Source organism: Mytilus trossulus, chromosome 8 (genome assembly GCF_036588685.1).
Source record: "Mytilus trossulus isolate FHL-02 chromosome 8, PNRI_Mtr1.1.1.hap1, whole genome shotgun sequence".
NCBI lineage: Eukaryota > Metazoa > Mollusca > Bivalvia > Mytilida > Mytilidae > Mytilus > Mytilus trossulus.
In genome coordinates, this window is record NC_086380.1 from 16,914,112 (window position 1) to 16,935,299 (window position 21,188).

The 21,188-nt window shown below is 33.3% G+C and overlaps 2 protein-coding genes across 4 annotated transcripts; one reads left to right on the forward strand and one right to left on the reverse strand.

Annotated features, from left to right (window-relative positions):
* Positions 1–861: 861 nt before the first annotated feature.
* On the reverse strand, positions 862–7,600 carry LOC134680626 (DNA-directed RNA polymerase II subunit RPB11-like). Of its 2 annotated transcripts, none has more exons than XM_063539743.1 (4): positions 7,554–7,600; positions 2,635–2,724; positions 2,071–2,245; positions 862–1,160 (listed from the first exon to the last, which is right to left on the reverse strand). In XM_063539743.1, exons 1-4 carry the CDS (start codon positions 7,583–7,585, stop codon positions 1,125–1,127), a joined length of 333 nt encoding a protein of 110 aa, XP_063395813.1. In that variant the 5' UTR covers positions 7,586–7,600; the 3' UTR covers positions 862–1,124. The 2 variants fall into 2 exon arrangements, with proteins under 2 accessions (XP_063395813.1, XP_063395812.1); XM_063539742.1 differs by lacking the exon at positions 7,554–7,600 and adding an exon at positions 6,733–6,852.
* On the forward strand, positions 6,809–13,584 carry LOC134680625 (putative methyltransferase DDB_G0268948). 2 transcript variants are annotated; one of them, XM_063539740.1, is made up of 5 exons: positions 6,809–6,933; positions 8,183–8,739; positions 11,693–11,790; positions 12,520–12,651; positions 13,486–13,584. In XM_063539740.1, exons 2-5 carry the CDS (start codon positions 8,203–8,205, stop codon positions 13,568–13,570), a joined length of 852 nt encoding a protein of 283 aa, XP_063395810.1. In that variant the 5' UTR covers positions 6,809–6,933; positions 8,183–8,202; the 3' UTR covers positions 13,571–13,584. The 2 variants fall into 2 exon arrangements, with proteins under 2 accessions (XP_063395810.1, XP_063395811.1); XM_063539741.1 differs by lacking the exon at positions 6,809–6,933 and adding an exon at positions 6,972–7,078.
* The last annotated feature ends 7,604 nt before the right edge of the window (positions 13,585–21,188 follow it).

Here is a 21,188-nt window from a genome sequence, read left to right on the forward strand (position 1 = left end):
ACATGATCCAGAAAATTTGACTTTGTATAGCCACAACATTTGGTTTGGTTAAATCCCATAACCAACATGTTGAAACACATACAATATTTAAGGCATAAGTTATCGAGGGCATTGTTAAACCACCTTGTATATAGTTATATCATTATTTTATGATTTCTATAATATGTTTTCACTGGAAAGGGTCTTTCAATCTTCTTTATTTTAATTATGGAATGTGTGCAAGTAACACATGGTTCATCTTACTCAGACTGAGCATTCAGGAAAGTTGTTTCTATTTCTCTGATGAAAATGGATATTGTAGAAAGGAAACTCCTAAAACATGAAAGGATATTTTACAGATTTGTATTTAATGGCCAATAAATGAAAGACTTTTTTCAAGATAATGACATTCTTACTTTGTACTTTATTTTGTTTTTCAATTCTTTTTTGTTGGATCATCAGTGATGAGTCTTTTGTAGAGGAAATATGTGCATTTGGGAATACAAAATTATAAGCCTGGTGTCTTGGATGAGATTTTACAGCCCTTACATGGGACCAAGTCTTCAATTTTTTGCACTTTTCAGAACATTATCAGACAACTTGTTCCATTAGGTTTAAACCCGCTGAACATGTAACTAAAGCTGTTCTTTTACTCTTTTAAAATTGTTTTACACTTGTCATTTCGAAGACTTATGCAGTTGACTATGCAGTATAGACTTTGTTCATTGTTAAGGGTATATATTGACCTATAGCTTTTAACTTCTGTGCCATTTGGCCTCTGGTGGAGAGTTGTATCATTGGCAATCATACCACATCTTCTATTTTTATATAACTTTAGATTAGTGTTGGCTGGATAAAACTCTGATACAAGATGAGAGGAAAAAAAGTTTACATGTATATCTTTTAATCATGGATTTATCTAAGAAATGAATGTACATGGTTATCAACATGTTGAAATGAAATGATAAAAGACAATCAAATGCTTCTGTTCCTGTGATTGACAGATTCTCATGTGTCCATTATGGGAACCAATGTATAATGTTCCTTCAGGTTCAGGCCAGCCCAACCTATACTTTCAACAAAATACATATTCTGTTGAAATACAATTGTTTGTACATTTTACAATAATGTTTTAGAGTCTTGTTTCATATGTCACCATCCTGTCGCTCTCTTACTGCATCCTAAAATACATAAAAAGATTGATTAGTTTGGATCATAGATGCTCATCATTTAGACAAAATTAAGAAATGTTTACAGCAATAAGTAACACTTATGTATCTTTTTAAACTGTAATAATATCCACAGATTACTCAATTGTCTTGTGCATGCCACCTGTACACTGTTTATTATTGATTTACTTCTAGTTATTTTTACTAAATTAAATTAATCATAATATGCATCGTGCAAAATTTCCAAGGCAACACTAATTGAAAAAAAGAAATTTCATTAGAATTTATATATTATTGCTAACATAATTGTTTATCATGTTTATCAGACATCCTACAATTGCCATACGTGCATATTTTTTTGTTTGTTGGTGTGATTCTTAGTGTTTCTCACTTCTCTTATTTTGTGTGAGTAGATTAGACCGTTGAGTTCCTGTTTGAATGGTTTTACATTAGTCATTTATGAGGCCCTTTTAAATATAGCTAGCTATTTGGTGTGAGCCAATGCTTGGTGTTGAAGGCCATACTTTGAACTATTATGGTTTATAATGAAATAGTGTAGTAATGTGTAAATTTTAAGAGTTTCAGATGAACAAACCAACAAATATTTTTACAGAAATACAATTCAAAATAAATAAGTCACCCAGCACCTGAGTTTAGGTAAAACATTCACGCCCTACAAATGTATCAACGCATGGACCATGCTAGGTGAGCTAAAAAGATACTGTGTATTTATTAGATTTCATGGTTCAGGTAAACACAAAATTTAAATGCTTAATTAAGAAAGAAAAATTATTTTGGCAAAACCAAAAATATAAATATCCACAGTAGCTTCAAACAAATGCAGTTGCTTGTGATTTTGTTATAACTGTTTCCCTACATCAATCACATTTGATGTCATGTAATATAAACTGCCATCATTTACCTTGAATCTTTCTTCCAGAAGTGAGAACTCACTAATGAGATCAGTGATGGCATTTGTCAATGCATCCTGAGGACTGTAGTCTGAGGTCGTCTGTACTCTTAACACAAATTTGTGCTCCAATGGATGAGGGTTTTTATATCCAGAAAACAGCACTTGAGGGTCTTTCCACAACTGTCTGTAGTGTAATTAGCATATATTAAAGAATCATTTAATCTTTTGAAGAAATGTTATACAATGTAAATGTTTTATCTTAATTTGGTTAAAGTGCTCATTTGTCACTTGTTAAAATCATCCCCCATTGAATTATTTTTTTTAATATAATTTGGTAAAGAGAAAGAGTGATGTATTATTCAGCCATCAGTCACAGAGCTAATATTATTGTGCATCTCAAAAGTTACAGATTGGTTTTAAATGTTTTGTTTGTATTTTCTAATGTCATTATTCATAAAAATGTAAAATCTAAATAATCTTCAATTTATACAGGTGTAGCCCTCTTCAACTCTCTCTCTCACGGGTTACACCTGATTGACCTGCCTCATATTATGGATGTTTTACTAAACTTACGAACAGATCATGTTTCCTAGTGTGTGATCTTCTTTATTTACTGTAAATATTGCAGCATTTGGCACTTTAGTATCTTTTTCAATGGTGATTCTGAAATATATATATCAAATACATGTATAAGTATCTAAATGTGTCTTCATTTTATCTTACACATATATATTTTAAAATAAAATTTACATAATACACATTGTACATAATTTTTTTTACCACAATTATTATGTTTTTCGGAAGCCTACGGTCAATGACGGTATTTTAGATTTCAATAAGTAAAATGGCGGGAATTATTAGGAACACACTGTTTTTTTATGTCATATTTGGGCATCTCTCAAGAGTTCCAAAAAATATATTTTCCGGTAGATGTCGCTTTAGTACTTTCATTTTCAAATGTAGGGCTTTGATTCGTTCCATTTCAGAAATGTAGAGTTTTTTTTAAAGGATTACAATAGTTAAAGAGGTTACTTAAGGAATAAATATATGTCATTGAAGAGATAATTCAAGTGGGAACAGATTTATTTAGGTCACGAAGTAAGTGAAACCAGTGTTCTCCCCAGGATTTTTGGATAGCGCTGTGGTAAGCGCGTGATTTTCGACAATTCTCAGTAACTTTGTCGCGTCGCGTGGTTGGTTTGTAATTGATTTTTTATGTGTTTTTCCTATATTATGCTATTGATGTTTTCTCTTGTAATGATGTACTCATCATGCTCATGGAAGTTACCCCTTTGTTTGCTAATGTAATTGTCTGGATATAGCCATGATAGAAGAAAAGTCTTTTTTTCTCCATTGTAAATTCATATAATCCTCATATTATTATCTGTCCGTAAAACCCAAGGAGAAGTCTTTTCCATGGTAGGTCTATACCAGACTGCCTATGTGAAGATTTCTTATCACTAACAGGTGATGTTGCAGAACATGTAGGACCAACAATAAAGTCATTGTCAGCTTCTGTGAGAAAGTTTTCAATGACAAGATTGATTTTTTACATTTACTTTTATTAACATTTCTAGCAAAGTGCAACTTTGCAATAAAAATGAGTATAGTATTTCAAAAGAAGAAATGAACTTGCCCTTTCAATAATATTCAAATGTTATCAAAGATTTGCTTAAAAAAAACTAAAATATTCCAATTATGAATATGACATATATATGAAAGAAATCCTATAAAAATATTTTAAAGAGTTTTTTTTTATTTCAAAGGTAAATTACCAATCAAATAAATTATGTATGCCAATAGACCACTTTCGAGTTCATCCGTCACCGGCAAAAACTCGTCAATTATGCACGCCTTTATGACGTCATTTACCAGATAGAGGGGCTCGCCTGTATCCCTGCACTATTTACGTTCATCAAGCGTCTTAGTGATCGTTTTTGTGCAGGATAAACTAGAAATAATGGTTGCTCTGTAGGTACTTACTGACAATTCCCTAATGACAGCAGTGTTGATTGTCTATTTTAAGAATTCAATTTGACGAATAATTCGTACAATATAGAATTATAATTTTCCAACCACTCGCTCAACCTTGTAAGGAAGTGACGACGCTCCTAAACGCACAGATGACTGCGATAAAGGCGCGTATAATTGACGAGTTTTTTCCGGTGACGGATGAACTCGAAAGTTGTCTATTGAAAAAATTACCACCTTTAGAGGTTGTGTTTGATAATTCTATAAACATTTGAATATATATATGTGCCACCAGATAAGTTTGTCAAGATTTAACAATACTTCTTTTAGGTCTTTCCCTCCCAAATTATCTCCCTTACCGACTGACATAACTTCCTGTCTACACTTGTGGCTTTTTTAGCATTAACTACTATTTCTAATCCAAGCCATCCTCTATTTACATTAAATTTAAAGCAAAATTTAAATGAAATATATTGATGATTGGTTGACAAAAAACGATATTTTATATATATTTACACAAAATGTTCGTTTTGTTTTATTCCCTTATCCATTTGAAAAAGAGCCATTGGTGGACAAGTTATCGTAAAATACAGGCTTTTAATGATTCCCTTGATAACAGGGTAGCTTCCTTCAAGCAATCCAGGTTCGACAGTCGGTTGTAAACGCGAAAAAGTAATGATTTAATTGTAGATGGGTCAAGCAATGGTCGAGACCACGTTGTCAGAGAAGGGGGTAACACTTCCCTTATATAATTTAGAAATGACCATTTCAGCACCCGAGACATGTATTAAATGTCTCTGTTAGCACTGTCCATTTCTTTCATAAGTTTCAGCATCTTTCTAAAGCGAAAAACTCTAAGAAGGAAAGGTTTATTTGGCATTAAAAGTTTTGCAAATGGCGCCATTTTGATCATTTAGGCCACACTTAAAAAAAAATTGGTTTGCCCAAACCCTACCCAAAGGTAGAGACAGTGGGTAGGTAGGTAGGCATTTTCTTTTTTTTCTGTCAAAAAAAGAAATTGCAGTGCAGTATCAGATGTTTATTAGTCTTCATGCCTATTTGATTAAAAAAAAACTTCTTCAAATCAGGACAATAAAAGAATTTGAGTAGGCAGCTTTTTTCTGGGTAGGTAGCGTTTGGGCAAACAAACCTATTATTTCTTATGGCCTTATTGAACTGGTTCCGATGATATTTGACATCATTGGATGAATTAACGAACTCTCAGATAAATAAACCAGTCGATCACGTGATCGAAATGTGTACAAAATAACAGGAAGTTTGCAAATTCAAAAACAATAACGCTGATTTTTGATTGGATAGCGCCGCGGTCTGCCCAAATACCACCGCGGTGAATTCAAATAGCGCTGAACATCGCGGTGCTAAAACGGCCTGGGGAGAACACTGGAAACTTAGAAAAATTTTACAACAATAATTTGAAGCATCGTCGCAAATTAGCTTCATCCCTTGTTTTTTTAGGACTTCGTATGGATAGTAAACCCGGCAATTGTAACAAACCCCTGTGGTCTGGCGAAATCTTAGAGATGGTCCCAATCAGGTATTGATTGGCTATGTTTGCACTTGATTGGCTATGTTTGCACAACAGTGGTTTGTTACATTTTCACGGTTTTACTATCCATACGAACTCAGAACATGAATTAGTATATCTATGTTTTTCTAGAATCCGGGTCCGTTCGCGCCCATTCACGTTCGCACCCACTCATGTTCGCCCCCTTTCACTTTCACACCCAAAGTCCGTTCACACCCTACGTGTTCGCGCCCAATTTTATTGGTTTCGTGTTTGATAATTTTGTAATCAAGTTTTGGCAAGTAGTATTCTTATAAGTATAATTGTTTTCATTGTCTCAAAATAAAGTGAGACAGTATTTTTTTTGTGTTGAATAAATATCTTAATCATGTTTTATACAGTGTATTGTTAAGAAAAAAAAAGTATTTCTTTCTAATAAAGTGGGATTCTGTCAACGTTTTATTTTGTGTTGAATAACTCCTAATCATGTTTTGGTGAGTGTATTGCTATAACTTTGTTTAATTCACTTCGTTTTTCGTTTGTGTGTTGAATAAGTTTTATCATGTTTGATGTTTTGGTTACAATAGTGTTTTGCTATATTTGATTTTTTCATTGTTTCAGATCAAAGGGACCAAGCTGTTAAAAACAATTATCTTTTGTGTTTTTCATTTAAAATCTTCAATCTTTTACTCATACCAAGCTATAAATACATTCAGTATATTTACACGAAACTATTTAAAAACAACAATCCTGATTTTCCAATTATTCAACTTGATTTGAATTAAAATTGGGCGCGAATGTGTAGAGTGCGAACGGACCTTGGGTGCGAACATGCGAGGTGCAAACGTGTAGGGTGCGAAAGTATATTGGGCGCGAACGGACCTGATACCGTTTTTCTATATATAAAGAAGATACAAAAGGAGAAATTGTAACAAGCCCGCTTTTGAATTGATGAACCTTAATTTAATGGTTTGGAAGGACGTTTGGTCATTAGCGATAAACCTTAATCTAATGGTTTGGAAGGACGTTTGGTTATTAGCGATAAACCTTAATTTAATGATTTGGAAGGACGTTTGGTCATTAGCGATAAACCTTAATTTAATGGTTTGGAAGGACGTTTGGTCATTAGCGATAAACTTGTGATCATTATGACAACATTTTTCTCAAACAATTACTTCTTTTCGCCGTCAAACAGAAGGAAAGACTCAAAAGTTGGAGGAGCATTCATTTTGACGTGCTGTTTTTCGACGGACCGGAAATTATATATTTTTTGCAATATACCGCACTAACTTATATTGTCGTTTTGATTGGTTAAAAATAAGATAACGTCTGATAACCAACGAGATGTAAAGGACACCTGTTTCTTTTACAGTAAGGCAAGATATTATTAATTTCTTCATGTCATTTCATACACAAAACATCAGTCGATCGTTTCATTGCAGGTGCAATGCAATTCATTAATTGATCTAAATATTTAGAGGAGGTTTAAATGCATTTTTGGACTGAATTGGAACTAACTAGGTCAGCCTTATGATGAAAATAGTTTTAAAAGTGGGAAATATGAATATTTCAACAGCCGAATTCAAACTTCAAATTATTTATCCGGAAAATTTAGGACAGAGCACTTAAATAAAAAGTAAACTGGCACTATATTATGTCCATGGACAGAGACACAAAAAGTTTTTTTTTCCCCGCATCATAATACTAAGTAGTATATATATGAAATTATTGATTTTCTCAGATGATTTTTCACTATGAAAAACTGTCTTCTTTTCTTTCTCAGTGTACACTGTGTATAACGTTTTGCTCCGATTTTGAAGGATAAACATTTATAGTCGGTTACAATCAGTTATAACTTCTTTTAAACTGAATCACGGGTTATGTTGTACTAATAAAATAGAAAAGAGGTACATTTGAAACAACTTCGAACTTCAATTAGAACTGTTAACTTGATTTTATTAAGAAAACAATTAATTTACTTTTGTCTTATACTTACCGTTTACCGGCTTTAATTCCTATCTTTTTCATTTTGTCACGGTTCTCCTGGCATTTGACCTGCTACTCTTAGTCTTCGGGGATTTATTTTTCACTTTGTGGTTAAAGGTTCGAATAGTTTACCTAATTCTTTGTTTTGCGTGCTAAACATATGAATGTATTTCATCCCAATGTCTGTACATGAAACATATAAAACTATATTGCCAGTAACGATCGAGCTTGAGTTATGGACATCGGACACAGGCACTTGTCTCAATAAAAAACCACCTCCTATATAGACGGAGGGTAGGAGGATCTTGATCCCGAAATCTCGGACTTATAAACACGAAATTCCGAGGTCCCGAAATTCGAAAAAAAGAATTCCCGGATCCCGGAGTCCCGATAAAGGTCCTATCCTCCTCTATATACATCAAGGTATGTAGAAAAAATTGTGAGACAAGTGCCTGTGACATCGGGCTACAATTTCGTACCTAAATGTCGACGCATTGATCAGTGTTTTGCATGTAACTTACGAAAATTTCTTTAAGAACAATTTAAATTAAGAATATTTTTCATAGATGCAGTATAAAATATTAACAAAATATTTTTTTTTGTACATGAAGCTCTGAGTTGATGGTTATTTATTTCCAGAAACAAACTATGCTACTGTGATGATCATTAAGCTGTGTAGAAAACTACTTAGGACAAAACAATCCAGCTATTTAACCATAATCACAAGAAGTATGAGTATAAGACTATTCGAAAGTTCGGACCATGCTAAGTACTATGCACAGTTCAGACCAGACTATCCAGATGCGGTGGTTAAGTCAATAATTGATTATTGTAAATTATCCAATAACGATTTTGATACGGTGATCGACATCGGCTGTGGAACTGGACAAAGCACCCATTCCCTAAAGACCTATTTCAAAAACGTGATTGGTGTGGATGTGAGTGAAAAACAAATAGAGCAAGCTAAACTTAAATACGATGACATACAGTTTACAGTCGGACCGGCAGAAGACTTGTCATTTTTGGAATCTGGAAGTGTAAATTTGATAACAGTAGCACAAGCACTGCACTGGATGAATCATGCAACATTTTTCAAAGAGGTTGACCGAGTTTTACGACCCGGAGGAGTAATAGCAGTATACGGTTATGGGATACCGGTAGAAAACAAAATAGACGCACATAACCTTGTCTCGCATGTAAGATCAAGTGTTATACTTATTTTATAAGCGTTTTATGACAATTTGACGAAACACAGATTTTGCAAGGGCTAGCTGTTTAGTCAGTCAAGGTCGTTAAAAACTTCCATTTGTTGATAACACACTATACCAGTGTGTATATCACGGTCGCATATATAATTATTTTATGTATATGTTACAGTAAATAGGTGAAATTAGGAATTACATGTAATTACTAAAATTTAGGAATTACAGGTAATCCCCGAGTCACTTAGTTAATACAAGTAATTCCTGAAACGTCCCAGTTATTACCAGTAATTACTAATTTTAAAATGAATTTTTACACCTATTTACTGACTGCTAAAACAATGTTGTATTATGGTCAGGTGATCAAAAGTTATGGTAATACTAACTAAAATATCAGTTAGTACAGTACAGTAAATTTTGAATGGTTGATTTCAATAAAAAAAATACTCGAATAAATATGAACTTTCAAATATTTGGTTAAATCCGAGCATTTTAAGTTTTAATCCAAAATGGTTCAAGTTGAGCATTATACAGATAATTTTTGACCAATTTCAGCAGAAATGGAAATCTGAAATGGAAAATTCTCCTAAAGCATTATGTTTTAATTTTTTAAAGAAAACTTTGAATTTTAAGAATATTAGACTTACTGCCTTATACAGATAAGATAACGTTATGTAGGTTAAGAACTGGAACGAACTGTTATGTGCATTAGCTTCGAGATATAAAAAAAATATATATATTTTTTTTGTTGTTAAATCATTAATAAAAATGATATAGTGAAATTATAATTCACTTTTAGCAGCCAATCTGGTTATATTTTGTTAAAATAGCTGAGAAACAAGGTTGATGAGTTGTGCACTTGCGAGTGAATATTTGGACCTCATTGAATACGTATTCATGTGACCTTCAATTCAACCTCTAGCTGGAGATGAGTTATCAATGTATTAAGCTTTTAAAATTGTAAGGGTTTTGCAGAACAAATAGCCAACTTTTGCTGTTAATCGCAGGCTAAACAAAAATGAGTAAAAAATATTAAAATTTTCCTCTAGATACTATCTTTTGACTAGTACTGTAAGAAGCTTCTGTTAAAATTGGGTAAAAATCCAGGATGGTTTATAAAACCTAATGTTTTAAAACTTTAACTGCATAGTGTATGAAATGATAAATGGGAAAAAAAACTCAAATCCATTTATAAGTAATATACAAAAAAAAAGGATTCTTTTTACAAACTTTACTTAAGAATGGAATGCTTCTTTTTGTAACTTCATTGGGGTGTAAAAGCGTTGACCGAAGTACATTTCGTATGAACCGGGGAATTGCTTTATACTAAAAATGTGCGCAGGGTCAACGTATTTACAACCCTATGAAGTTACAAAAAGAAGCATTCAATACTTATAATTACATTTCTTAGCTATAATCATGAAAACACGAATTTTATAATTGTTTTATTTAATTCACATGTGCACTTTATTGTGGGACCCTGTGTTATCATGAATGAAAAGATTCATTGAGTGATGCAATTGTCTTATGAATAAAGCGTGGTGTGCAGTTAGCCAATCAGAATAAAGTATTGTGATGAAACATACATCTAATGTAATTATTTTTGGATATTAACTCATGATCATAAAAATTTTGCTTCTGTCCATGTTTGGTAGAAATCCAGGATATTTGGAAAAAGTTATTTTGAAGTTTTAAACCACAGTGCATGATGGAGATTTTAGTTTAACCAAATTATGAAAATCAATTTTAGATAGATATCATTGTCTTGCATGCATATATTTACAGAGTTTTAAAACCTATAAAACAACCATTTTCCAGTTTCAATTCACAAACACTAAAGAGTATGCACTTTTGATGTGCCTTATATTCCTACATCCTTGAGTAAGCTCCCTTAAAATCCCTCTTCCTTTACTTTCTTATTTGGTATCTTGAATTATGTTTTTAGTTTTATAACAAAAACATCAAGTTAGTAAATAGCTGTAAAAATGACAAAAAATATCAGTGATTACTGGTAATCACTGAAACAACTAGTAAATACATGTAATTACTAAATTGGCTAGTAATTACAGGTATTTACTGAAATGCTTAGTAATTACGTGTAATTCCTAATTTCACCTATTTACTGTAACATATACATTAATTCTTAAGATCTACCTATAAATTCTAAACATATATATTTTTGGGTTTCACTGTATGCATGGTCACAATGCTACATTAACTCATACATTACATTATCATTTACTATAGCTAAATAAATATTTGATTTGCATAGACTTTTTATAACTTGACATGGAACAAGAACCATGTCCCTTCTGAACCATGTTTCTACTCCACGCACTATACATGTTGTAACGCGTGGGTTATAACAACGGTTTTGTACTAAAACAATTGTGCAACGAAATCTGATAGTAGGCCATGACTATGTTCAGTCGGACAACAGAAAAGATAACCACATGATATATCCACAAAGTATTGATGTACCATTTATGCGATCTATTATTCAGTATCAATTTAAGAATAAATACATGCATTTCAATATACTGCTAGCAGGAGTCAAAGAAAGTATACATAGTCGAATAAATCATGCATTTCCCTTGCATAAGGAAATACGAACAACCATGTCAACTTTTTCCCAACATTTTTTTTGTCAAACGTTTTATTCTCATCAACTTTTGAAATTTTCATTTTCCAGTTACAATGCCAAGAAATGTATTTTGAAAAACCTCCTCCCAAGAATATCAAATGGTCGTCTACTAAATTTGATATAACTTAATTTCATAACAGACAGCTATATAATATGTCAAAGTTGCCTGGGAGGTACGGTTGAATAAACATTTGGTATAGGCTGTGTATATCATCCTTAGTCCAACCAAACGGGTAATCGGGATGGTTTGGAAAACGTTGCTAATGACAAATGTTTAATTTTAATAATTATTTTCTTTCACAGTTTTACTCTCAAACTCTGTCGGAATATTGGAGCAAAGAAAGAAAGTTTATAGAACAGCACTATCAGTCGTTCCAACTTCCATACGATGGTTGGATCAGGTCTGTGGCGGTAACTGGTTGAATTAAGATGTCTTACGCCCGCCTCCTTTAACTGTTGATACTTATTAATCATTCATTCACATCACTATAAAAATAAGGAGATGTGGTATATGATTGACAATAAGTCAACTATCCATCAAACTTCAAATGAGTGGATTTAAGCTACTATAGGCGAAGGAATGGCCTTCAACAATGAGATAAAAACCTTTACCGTATGGTCACTGTCCTCACCAAGGAACACATTACCTATAGATTCGTGGAACACCCGAAATTCATGACTGCATGACTGATGTATATGCGTTTAACAGTTTCTCTCTTTGCTTGTATTCGCAGCATTTAGCATTCAAAATACTATGAGAGGGTAATACGTGTACAAATGATCTTATCATCTTTCGAAATTGACTCATTTGATCGAATTGATTGAACACCAAAATCATTGATCAGATTGTTTTCAAGAAAGCACATACCAATATCTGTAAATTCTATGGACTCAGAGTCTCCGATAGAATTCAGATGTTCATTTGAATAAAATGTGATCATCCCCAGTTTTTAGTAGGTGCGTTTTGCTTAGTTTTTATTTTTCTATGCTGAGTTTTTGTGTACTACTATTTGTGTGTTGATGTTTTCTCTTTTAGTCATGGCGTTGTCAGTTTATTTTCGATTTATGAGTTTGGTTGTCCTTTTGGTATCTTAAGCCCTTCTTTATATTATCTTTTATATATTTTACAGAAACGATAAACTAGAAATAGTTAAACATTGGTCAGTAGACCAGTATACTGGTTATATAACCTCCTGGTCAGCATGGCAGAAATACCTCAAAGTTCACCCAGAATCAAAGGATTTACAGACATTGCATGAACGGTAATTAATTCTAAAGAATACTTAATTTCAGTCTGACAACCCTGTCTCGTACATTTTGGGTTAAAATGGTACTTTCTACAAATAGATACGCAGTAAAATAATGGATATGTCCATGCATTCCAATTTGTCAGCATTTGCCTTCATCACACATTGTTTTATGCCCCACCTACGATAGTAGAGGGGCATTATGTTTTCTGGCCCGTGGCTCCGTTCGTTCGTCCGTCCGTCCGTCCGTCCGTCTGTCCGTCCGTCCGTTCGTTCGATCGTTTGTTCGTTCGATCGTTCGTTCGTTCGTTCGTCCCACTTCAGGTTAAAGTTTTTGGTGAAGGTTGTTTTCGATGAAACTGAAGTCCAATCAACATGAAACTTAGAACACATGTTCCTATAGTATAATCTTTCTAATTTTACCGCCAAATTAGATTTTTACCCAATGTCACGGTCCATTGCACATGGAAAATGATTGAGTGGTCCATCTTTGTACTTTAGACACATTCTTGTTTACTCTCGTTAATTGTATTTATTCAAGTTATTAAGATATCCAATTTCCTTCTGAGATGATCTAATCTATGAGAGTAAGCCACTCTGCATCAAGATAAGTGTCTAACCGAGCATGCACCACAATGAACATTATCTAGTTGAATACGAATATTTATTTATATATGAAACCAATATAACATTTTTGCGTATTAATTATGAAAATGTATCCCCTTGGTTATTTGTAGCATTTTTTCCCGATACAGTTTCTAAAGAATCTCTACAGCTACATGAAAAAAAGCAAATTATATAATTGAATAACTTATTTTTAAAAGACCAAATTTATTGTTTTTCTTTCAGACTGTTGGCCGTGTATCCACATGATGAAATAATGAGAATAAGATGGCCTATCTTTATGTTACTTGGAACCAAGCCTTCGACGTAGTGAACTGAACATTGATCAAGCGTCTTCCTTGTCACACATTTAAAACAACAAACATGATCAATATAGTATATGTTTTAAATAAATGCAGTCAATATAGTTCTATAATAATGATCATCGAACGCATTATATAGTTAGTAATAAAAGTTCACGTAGTCGTTGTAACTGTTGTATTTGATAGAACCATGTATTGTTTGCACCAGACTTACACTTGAAGGACTTGTGTTGTGTGTTTTATGAAGCTGTTTCAGTCACTTTACTAACTTATACTCTTCTGACTAAACATTTATTTTTATTCTATGATGATTTTTTCTGCCAAAATAAAAATGCGAGGCACTTGTAGGACTTACTAGTATTGCAAATGCAGTCTGACGTCCATGGCTGTGCATAATGAAGTAAGTGTTGATCAATATAAGTAACAGTAGTATACCGCTCTTCGATCAATCCGTTATACAATCTGTTAATATGCAATCCGTGTAGTCCATAGCTCTACAGAGGAGAACTCTAATTTTATTATGATGGCCGTTTAAGGTAATTTCACGTTTTCGTGTTTTTCGCTCTTTTAACCTTCATATTCTAAGATTTTAATATATTTTTTATTTACAATTGATGCATGAAATGATGCAACCGTAATTCTTTTGCTCTAGTTTCAGAGAAAAAAGTAAAAAAACTGCATTAAATTTGCCTCAGTTGTTTCAGGAGAAGACTTTTCTTCAAGATTACAAAAAATTACGAAAAATTGTAAAATTTGACTGTAAAGACCAATAACTCTATTGCACGCTAAAGTCTTATCATTTCAAATCATTTGCAAAAAACTTTTATATTATCGTCATCTTTGACGTATCTAAACAGGAATGCTAGAATGGTTTATATGACAGTTCTTGTCCATTTGTTTTTCTACTATTCGCCTACTTATTCAGACTGGCTTCTTTAATGATATATTGTAAGTAAAAGATCTAGAACTGTTTTGATGATATGGTAAAGTTTGTTCTGACCAGCCGTTTGTAGCATTGTCCTAGTGGAAAATCCCAGCACTGGCGTACTGAATTATAATCCTGGTACCTTTGATAACTATTTACACCACTGGGTCGATGCCACTGCTGGTGGACGTTTCGTTCCCGATGGTATCACCAGCCCAGTAGTCAACACTTCGGTGTTGACATGAATATCAATAATGTGGTCATTTTTATAAATTTCCTGTATACAAAACTTTGAACTTTTTGAAAAACTAAGGAAGTTCTTATCCCAGGCATAAATTACCTTGGTCGTATTTGGCACAACTTTTTGGAATTTTGGATCCTCAAATACTCTTCAACATTGTACTTGTTTTGGTTTATTAATATTTTTGATTCGAGCGTCACTGATGAGTCTTATGTAGACGAAACGCGTCTGGCGTACTGAATTATAATCATGGTACCTTTGGTAACTACCAGCACAAACATTATTCTACACAATTGATATAAAATGAATCAAATTGTACCACCGTGTTTTTAGCATAACATTTATATAATTCCCGTACGCTAAAACAAACACTAGATAACCCCTTTGTTTCTCAAATAGTTAGAAACTGAATGCAGGATTTAAAACTAGCTTTGATATAAAGGAATTGGCTTAGATATAATCAAAATGCTTAACACGTTGTGTATTATTTACTGATGTCAATAGTTACATAATCGTGACCCTATTCTTCAATTTTACAGTATTATGAGTCAATTATATAAACTGCATACATTTTTCACGGAAAGCTTTCAATTTTGCAGAATACACTCCGACGTATTATTTTTTTCATATTAAATGACATGTTGTATTGAACGGTTAGCAGTTGAGACATCACTGCAAGACACATTAATAGTTAATTTAAGAATGATCATATTTTATAAAATTTATCTTTAAATACTAATAAAATCTTTTTTCTAGTATAACTAACAATATCAGTAGGGAAATTATTACTTTAAACTTTATAAAGAGCAGTAATGATAGTCATATATTATTAAGTAATATATATGTCTGTATGAGAATTGTTGCCATGCACTTCATTTTTCAACACTCATCAAGTGCAATCCCCTTACAGCCTTTATGTGATGTAATTATAAGATCTAAAAAAAATATTAAGATCACATCAAATATAATACTTCCATGGTCACATCAACATAACATGTCTCCCTGTGATAAATGATCTGCTGTATGTCTTACGACTATACAAATTGTACAATGTGAACGTTCTAACAGCGTTAAAGAATAAGGAAGGTCATGGTGTAACTTCAAGGCAACCCAACCTCAGGATATCAATTACTCATGACTGCTGACCAGAATGAATAAATGATCCATAACCAATTGATTAGTTCAAGCTACTTAAATTAAGTAGCAAAACTATAGAACAGTATTTATCATAAAAATTGGACAAAACCAAGGAAAATCTGTACTATACGCGGGAGGAAATCACTCTCTGTCGTACTCGGTTAAAGGTAATGGACCATGTGTCAATAGAAAACACGTAGATCGACAGATACGTAATCTGAAGCAATTAAACATTACAAAAATTGTACATAGACTTGAGCTGAGTCTGAAGATTTTTTACTATTGATATTGAGGTACAGAAAAAAGTGAAATCACAAAAATACTGAACTTAGAGGAAAATCAATTCGGAAAATCCATAATCACATAATCACATGGCAAAATCAAATAACAAAACGCATCAAAAATGAAATATAAATGATAAATAATGCCCATTTTGGAAAATTGTTCATACTGTATGAAAATATAAAACAAGAATATGTCCAAAGTACACGGATGCCCCACTCGCATTATCATTTTCCATGTTCAATGGACCGTGAATTTGGGTAAAAACTTTAATTTGGCCTGAAAGGTAAAAAGATCAACCAAAAGGGAACATGTGGACTAAGTTTCAAGTTGATTGCACTTTAACTTCATCAAAAACTACCCTGACCATAACTTATACCGAAACTCTCACTTTTAATTTTTAAGTTCAGTGGACCATAAAAATGGGGTCAAAAGTCTAATTTTGTTTTATAATGTGAAAGATGATCATATCATTAGGAACATGTGTACTAAGTTTTAAGTTGATTGGACAACAACTACCTTGACCAAAAACTTTAACATGAAGTGGGACGAACGGACGAACAGACGAACGGATGAACGAACAGACGGAAGGACGCACAGACCAGAAAACATAATGCCCCTCGACTATCGTAGGTGGGGCATAAAAAAATGGATCATGAGTAAATGACGCGGTTAGAAATCAATAAATAGTCGTTGACCAAGCCTTCCTATCAAAAGATTAAAATAGATCAAAACCATGAGAACACTTTCCCGAAATAGGCAAAAGTTAGAAGAACATTAAAAATATCAACAATAGTGAATCGTTTATTATGGATCAGGATCTGCTTTGCCTTCCGGAGCACCTGAGATCACCACAGGTTTTGATAGGATTCGTGCTGCTTAGTCTTTAGTTTTCTAAGTTGTGTCATGTGAATTATTATTTGTCTGTTTGTCTTTTCCATTTTTAGCCATGACGTTGTCAGTTTATATTCGATCTCTGCGTTTGCCTGTCCCTCTGGTATCTTTTGTCCCTCTTTTATCTTTGGAATAAACGGAACATAAGGAAATATAAAAAGTAATTACGCCTATTTCAAGGAATATAAAGATAAAGAAAATAATATTAAATATTCAAAGATCCGATATGTGATGGTTAGGATTCTTATAAATTCGTGGTGCTAAATATCCGACTTTGAGCGTTTCAAATGAGGTAATCCAGAAAAGCGCTTCGACGACTATGCATTTTATAACGTGTAGATTGTCAGTGAATGTCTTAGCTAAGTTCTATAGTAATGTGTACATCTGATATCATACCCGTAGCCAGGGGGTTCGGACAACCCCCCCCCCCCCCCCCTTGAAAACAAATAAGCACTGTTAAAGTCGATGTTTCTGTTCGAATTGTGACTGTTAAAGTCGAGTTTTTGAGTCAAACGAACCCCCACTTGGAAATTCCTGGCTACGGGCCTGGATATTGTTCAAGTACATTAAAATAAAAATGACAACAAATGACCATTTTGGAGAATTCAATTTATATTGTGAGGTAACAGCATTATGAAAAAAGTATTTCATCAGTAAATAATGCAAATATTGTATTAACATCCAGTAACATGTCCCACTGAGAAATCAATACAAAAATCGTTGATCAAGTCCTCCAATCAGAACCAGAACTGGATCAAAACCATGAGAACAACTTTTCTCTAAACTTAAAAGGTAAACGATTTAAAGTTTTTAAAAAAATCATTAAAAATGTCAAATTGTCCTTTGATTTAAAACGGATCTTAGGCAAATGTAAAAAATAATTACGTCTATTTCAAGGACTTAAAAGATAAAGAAAATAATATTGAATATTGAAAGATCGAATGTTGATGTTGACAATCGAATTTTGAATGTTGATTCACATGTGTTGAATGGTTACAGCTGGATATTTGAGTGTTAAAAGTCGAATATTAAATGTTGAGTCGAACTGTTGTGAAAATTGCCAATAAAAAAACTACATGTTATTAATGTCATGTCTCCGAAGGAGTGGAAGGCTTAGCTTCAAATAATATGTGAAATTTAATAACTGAATTGTTCAAAAGCTTTGTTATAAATCATGCCAGTACCGAAATACTGACTATTGAGCTGATGTACCCTCGGGACTGATAGTACATCAGCAGAGGTATCGACCTCCCACTGCTGTAAAAAATGAAAACAACACACGTTTGACTTATAGAGGAGTAGAACCGGTAAGGGCTGATTTTGGCCTCAAATTTCATTTCATCTAACGAAAGAGTTTGCACACTTTTTAAACGCTTAAGTGTCTATTTCAGTTGATTCAATAAGTTGATGTGAACGATTTTAACTGATTTAGTCCTTAAAAACGCTCCGAATCAAGCTTAAATATGAAAATCTATCAAATATGCCAAAAAATGTCACTTTTTAGACGGCTGTTGTCAAAAATGTTCATCCTCAACCTTTATATACATGACAACTTACATTTCAATATTAAGAATGAACACGAATGCGGCCACTTTCATACGGAAACCGTCTAAAATGTAATTAAAATTAACTAGATTTCAGTAATTTTGCATGACTTTATGATGCTAGTATCCAATATATGTGCATTGTATTGTAAAAAACAGCCCATATGTACGTACCAGAAGCATTCTTCTTTCCAATAGATAACTAAAAGTTTACATTTTAACAATTTTGTAAAACTGCTATATTTTGGGGCAAAAAAGGGGTCTTCTTACTGGACCTACTCTTTTCACGATTCGGAAGCGCTTTTCTAAATTAACCTTCATCAGAAATGCTCAACACCGAACATTATATGAAAGCCACATGCAGATGTTTAAGAACCCAAAGAGATATTTACCATACAGAGACTTTCAAAATTTAGAATTTTGAATATTGTGAACACATGACGCTTATCAAAACTAGAGGCTCTAAAGAGCCTGTGTCGCTCACCTGTATTTACTGATGCTTTGGAAATCATGTACGGTTAAACTCATAATTCATAGTATAAGATATCATTTGATACTATAACAATATCTAAGATAATAGCATAACTTCCATAAAATTACTAACTTAGTGGCAGCAACCCAACAACTGGTTGTCGGATTTGTCAGAAAATTTCAGGGCAGATATATCTAAATCTGATGAACATTTTTGATACCAGTCAGATTTCCTCTAAATGCTTCAGTTTCAGAGAAATAAACCAAAAATTGCATTTTACCCTATGTATATTTTTTAGGCAGTTCAGCTGCCTTATGCGAGCACCCTGGATTTGTGTGCTACCCAATAAATGCTGAAATACGTGCCATTGTTATCATCTAGCTGGCTGCTATATTATTTATAACTTATTGGACAGTTTTTTTCATACTTTTCATTCTGGATTACAAAAAATATGACCTGAAACCTTAAATGATCGTCTATTTTTCCAAAAGCTTTAAAGTTGCACATAGGAAGAAGAGCACATTCGGAATCCTTATGTAATTTATTATCCCCTGAGCTTTTGCCTAAGATGTCAAAGAACAAATGTATGAAATATTTACTCGCCGACTGGCGAAAATCTCAAAAGACAAGTAGTTAAGATTTCCCCAATCGCAAAAGTCGTGAAATATTGTTTGTCGTCAATACGTAGTCAACTACGTATATATACGTCAGTAGTCTATTAATATAAGTTCAACTGATCACGCTGTTGGCGGCAATTTTGAATCGAAGCTTTTGAATTAGAAGACGAAATTTCGTATCTTTTCAATTTCTGTATCTGTATGGTTACGTCGTAGCTACCAATTCTGGCTTTAATACAACGGGGTGTTTATAGCAGGGGTTCAAATAAGTGGTGGTCCGAGGTCTGCGACCTTCCACTTCTGCAGTCGGACTTTGTTACTTTGTTACTAGCTACGCCCAGCATGCGCGACGGACCTTGAAAGAAAATTAAAAAAAAATAACTATGCAAACATTTTTACCAAAGTTTCCAAATAAACGATCTCAAACTTATTTTCATCATTACTATTACTACTACAGAAAATCGCCGATAAATAATTTGTAAATCCGAGCAAAATCGTTCCACACTATATGTGAGAGGAGGTAGGAGGGGTTCTGATCCCGGACTTAAAAACACCAGATCCCGAAATTCCGAGGTCCCGAAATCCGAAAAAAGAATTCCCGGATCCCGAAAGGGTCAATCCCGAAATCCCGAGCTTAAAACACCCGATCCCGGAGTCTCGATAAAGGTCCTATCCCCCTCATATGTCAAAAACAACATTGAAAATAAATGACTGTCACGAGAAGACAATACAATATCGGATCCGATTCCGGAAGCGGATAAGGGTAATCCCTGGTTTTGGAAGCAAAAAATATTTTGTACACCAATTTTAATATCAAAATCCAATACAATGCGGCAGCTGGGAACAGGTTATCTAACAATATATATGTTCCTGGTAACAGTATAAATTTTCTTTATCAGTGATAAATGTTGGTAATGCATGTTAAATACTTTTCAAGTTAAACCTGAGACTACTATAACACATTATTGTGTTATAGTAGTCCCAGGTTAAACATATTACTGCAATTTCAAGTGGTATTTTTTTCTTCTCAATTTTGATAGGTCAGTTAAAAAAGCTGGAAGTTTCTTATATTAAAAAATTTGGTATGATTGCCAATGAGACAACTAACCACAAGTGACCAAAATTATCAAATCTTGGTAACGGTCAAGATCCCCACCCCTAAACCATATATATTTATGTATGGGACAATATAACAAATCATATGAAATATAGGTGGAGTTCGTGGGGCCACCCTACCCCTTTTTGTTTGAGAATTTATAACGGTCGAGATTCACAATCTTAAACAATATATATTTATGTATGGGTCAATATTACAAATCAAATGAATTGTAAGGGGGTCCCTATTGTCACTGTACACCCTCCTGTTCGAGAACTTATAAAAATTCGAGATCATCACCCCTTAACCATATACACTCATGTATAAGACTATATAACAAATCAAATGAAATATAGGGGAAGTCCCTGTGGTCACCCTACCCCTCATGTTTAAGAACTTTGAAACAGATGAGATCCCC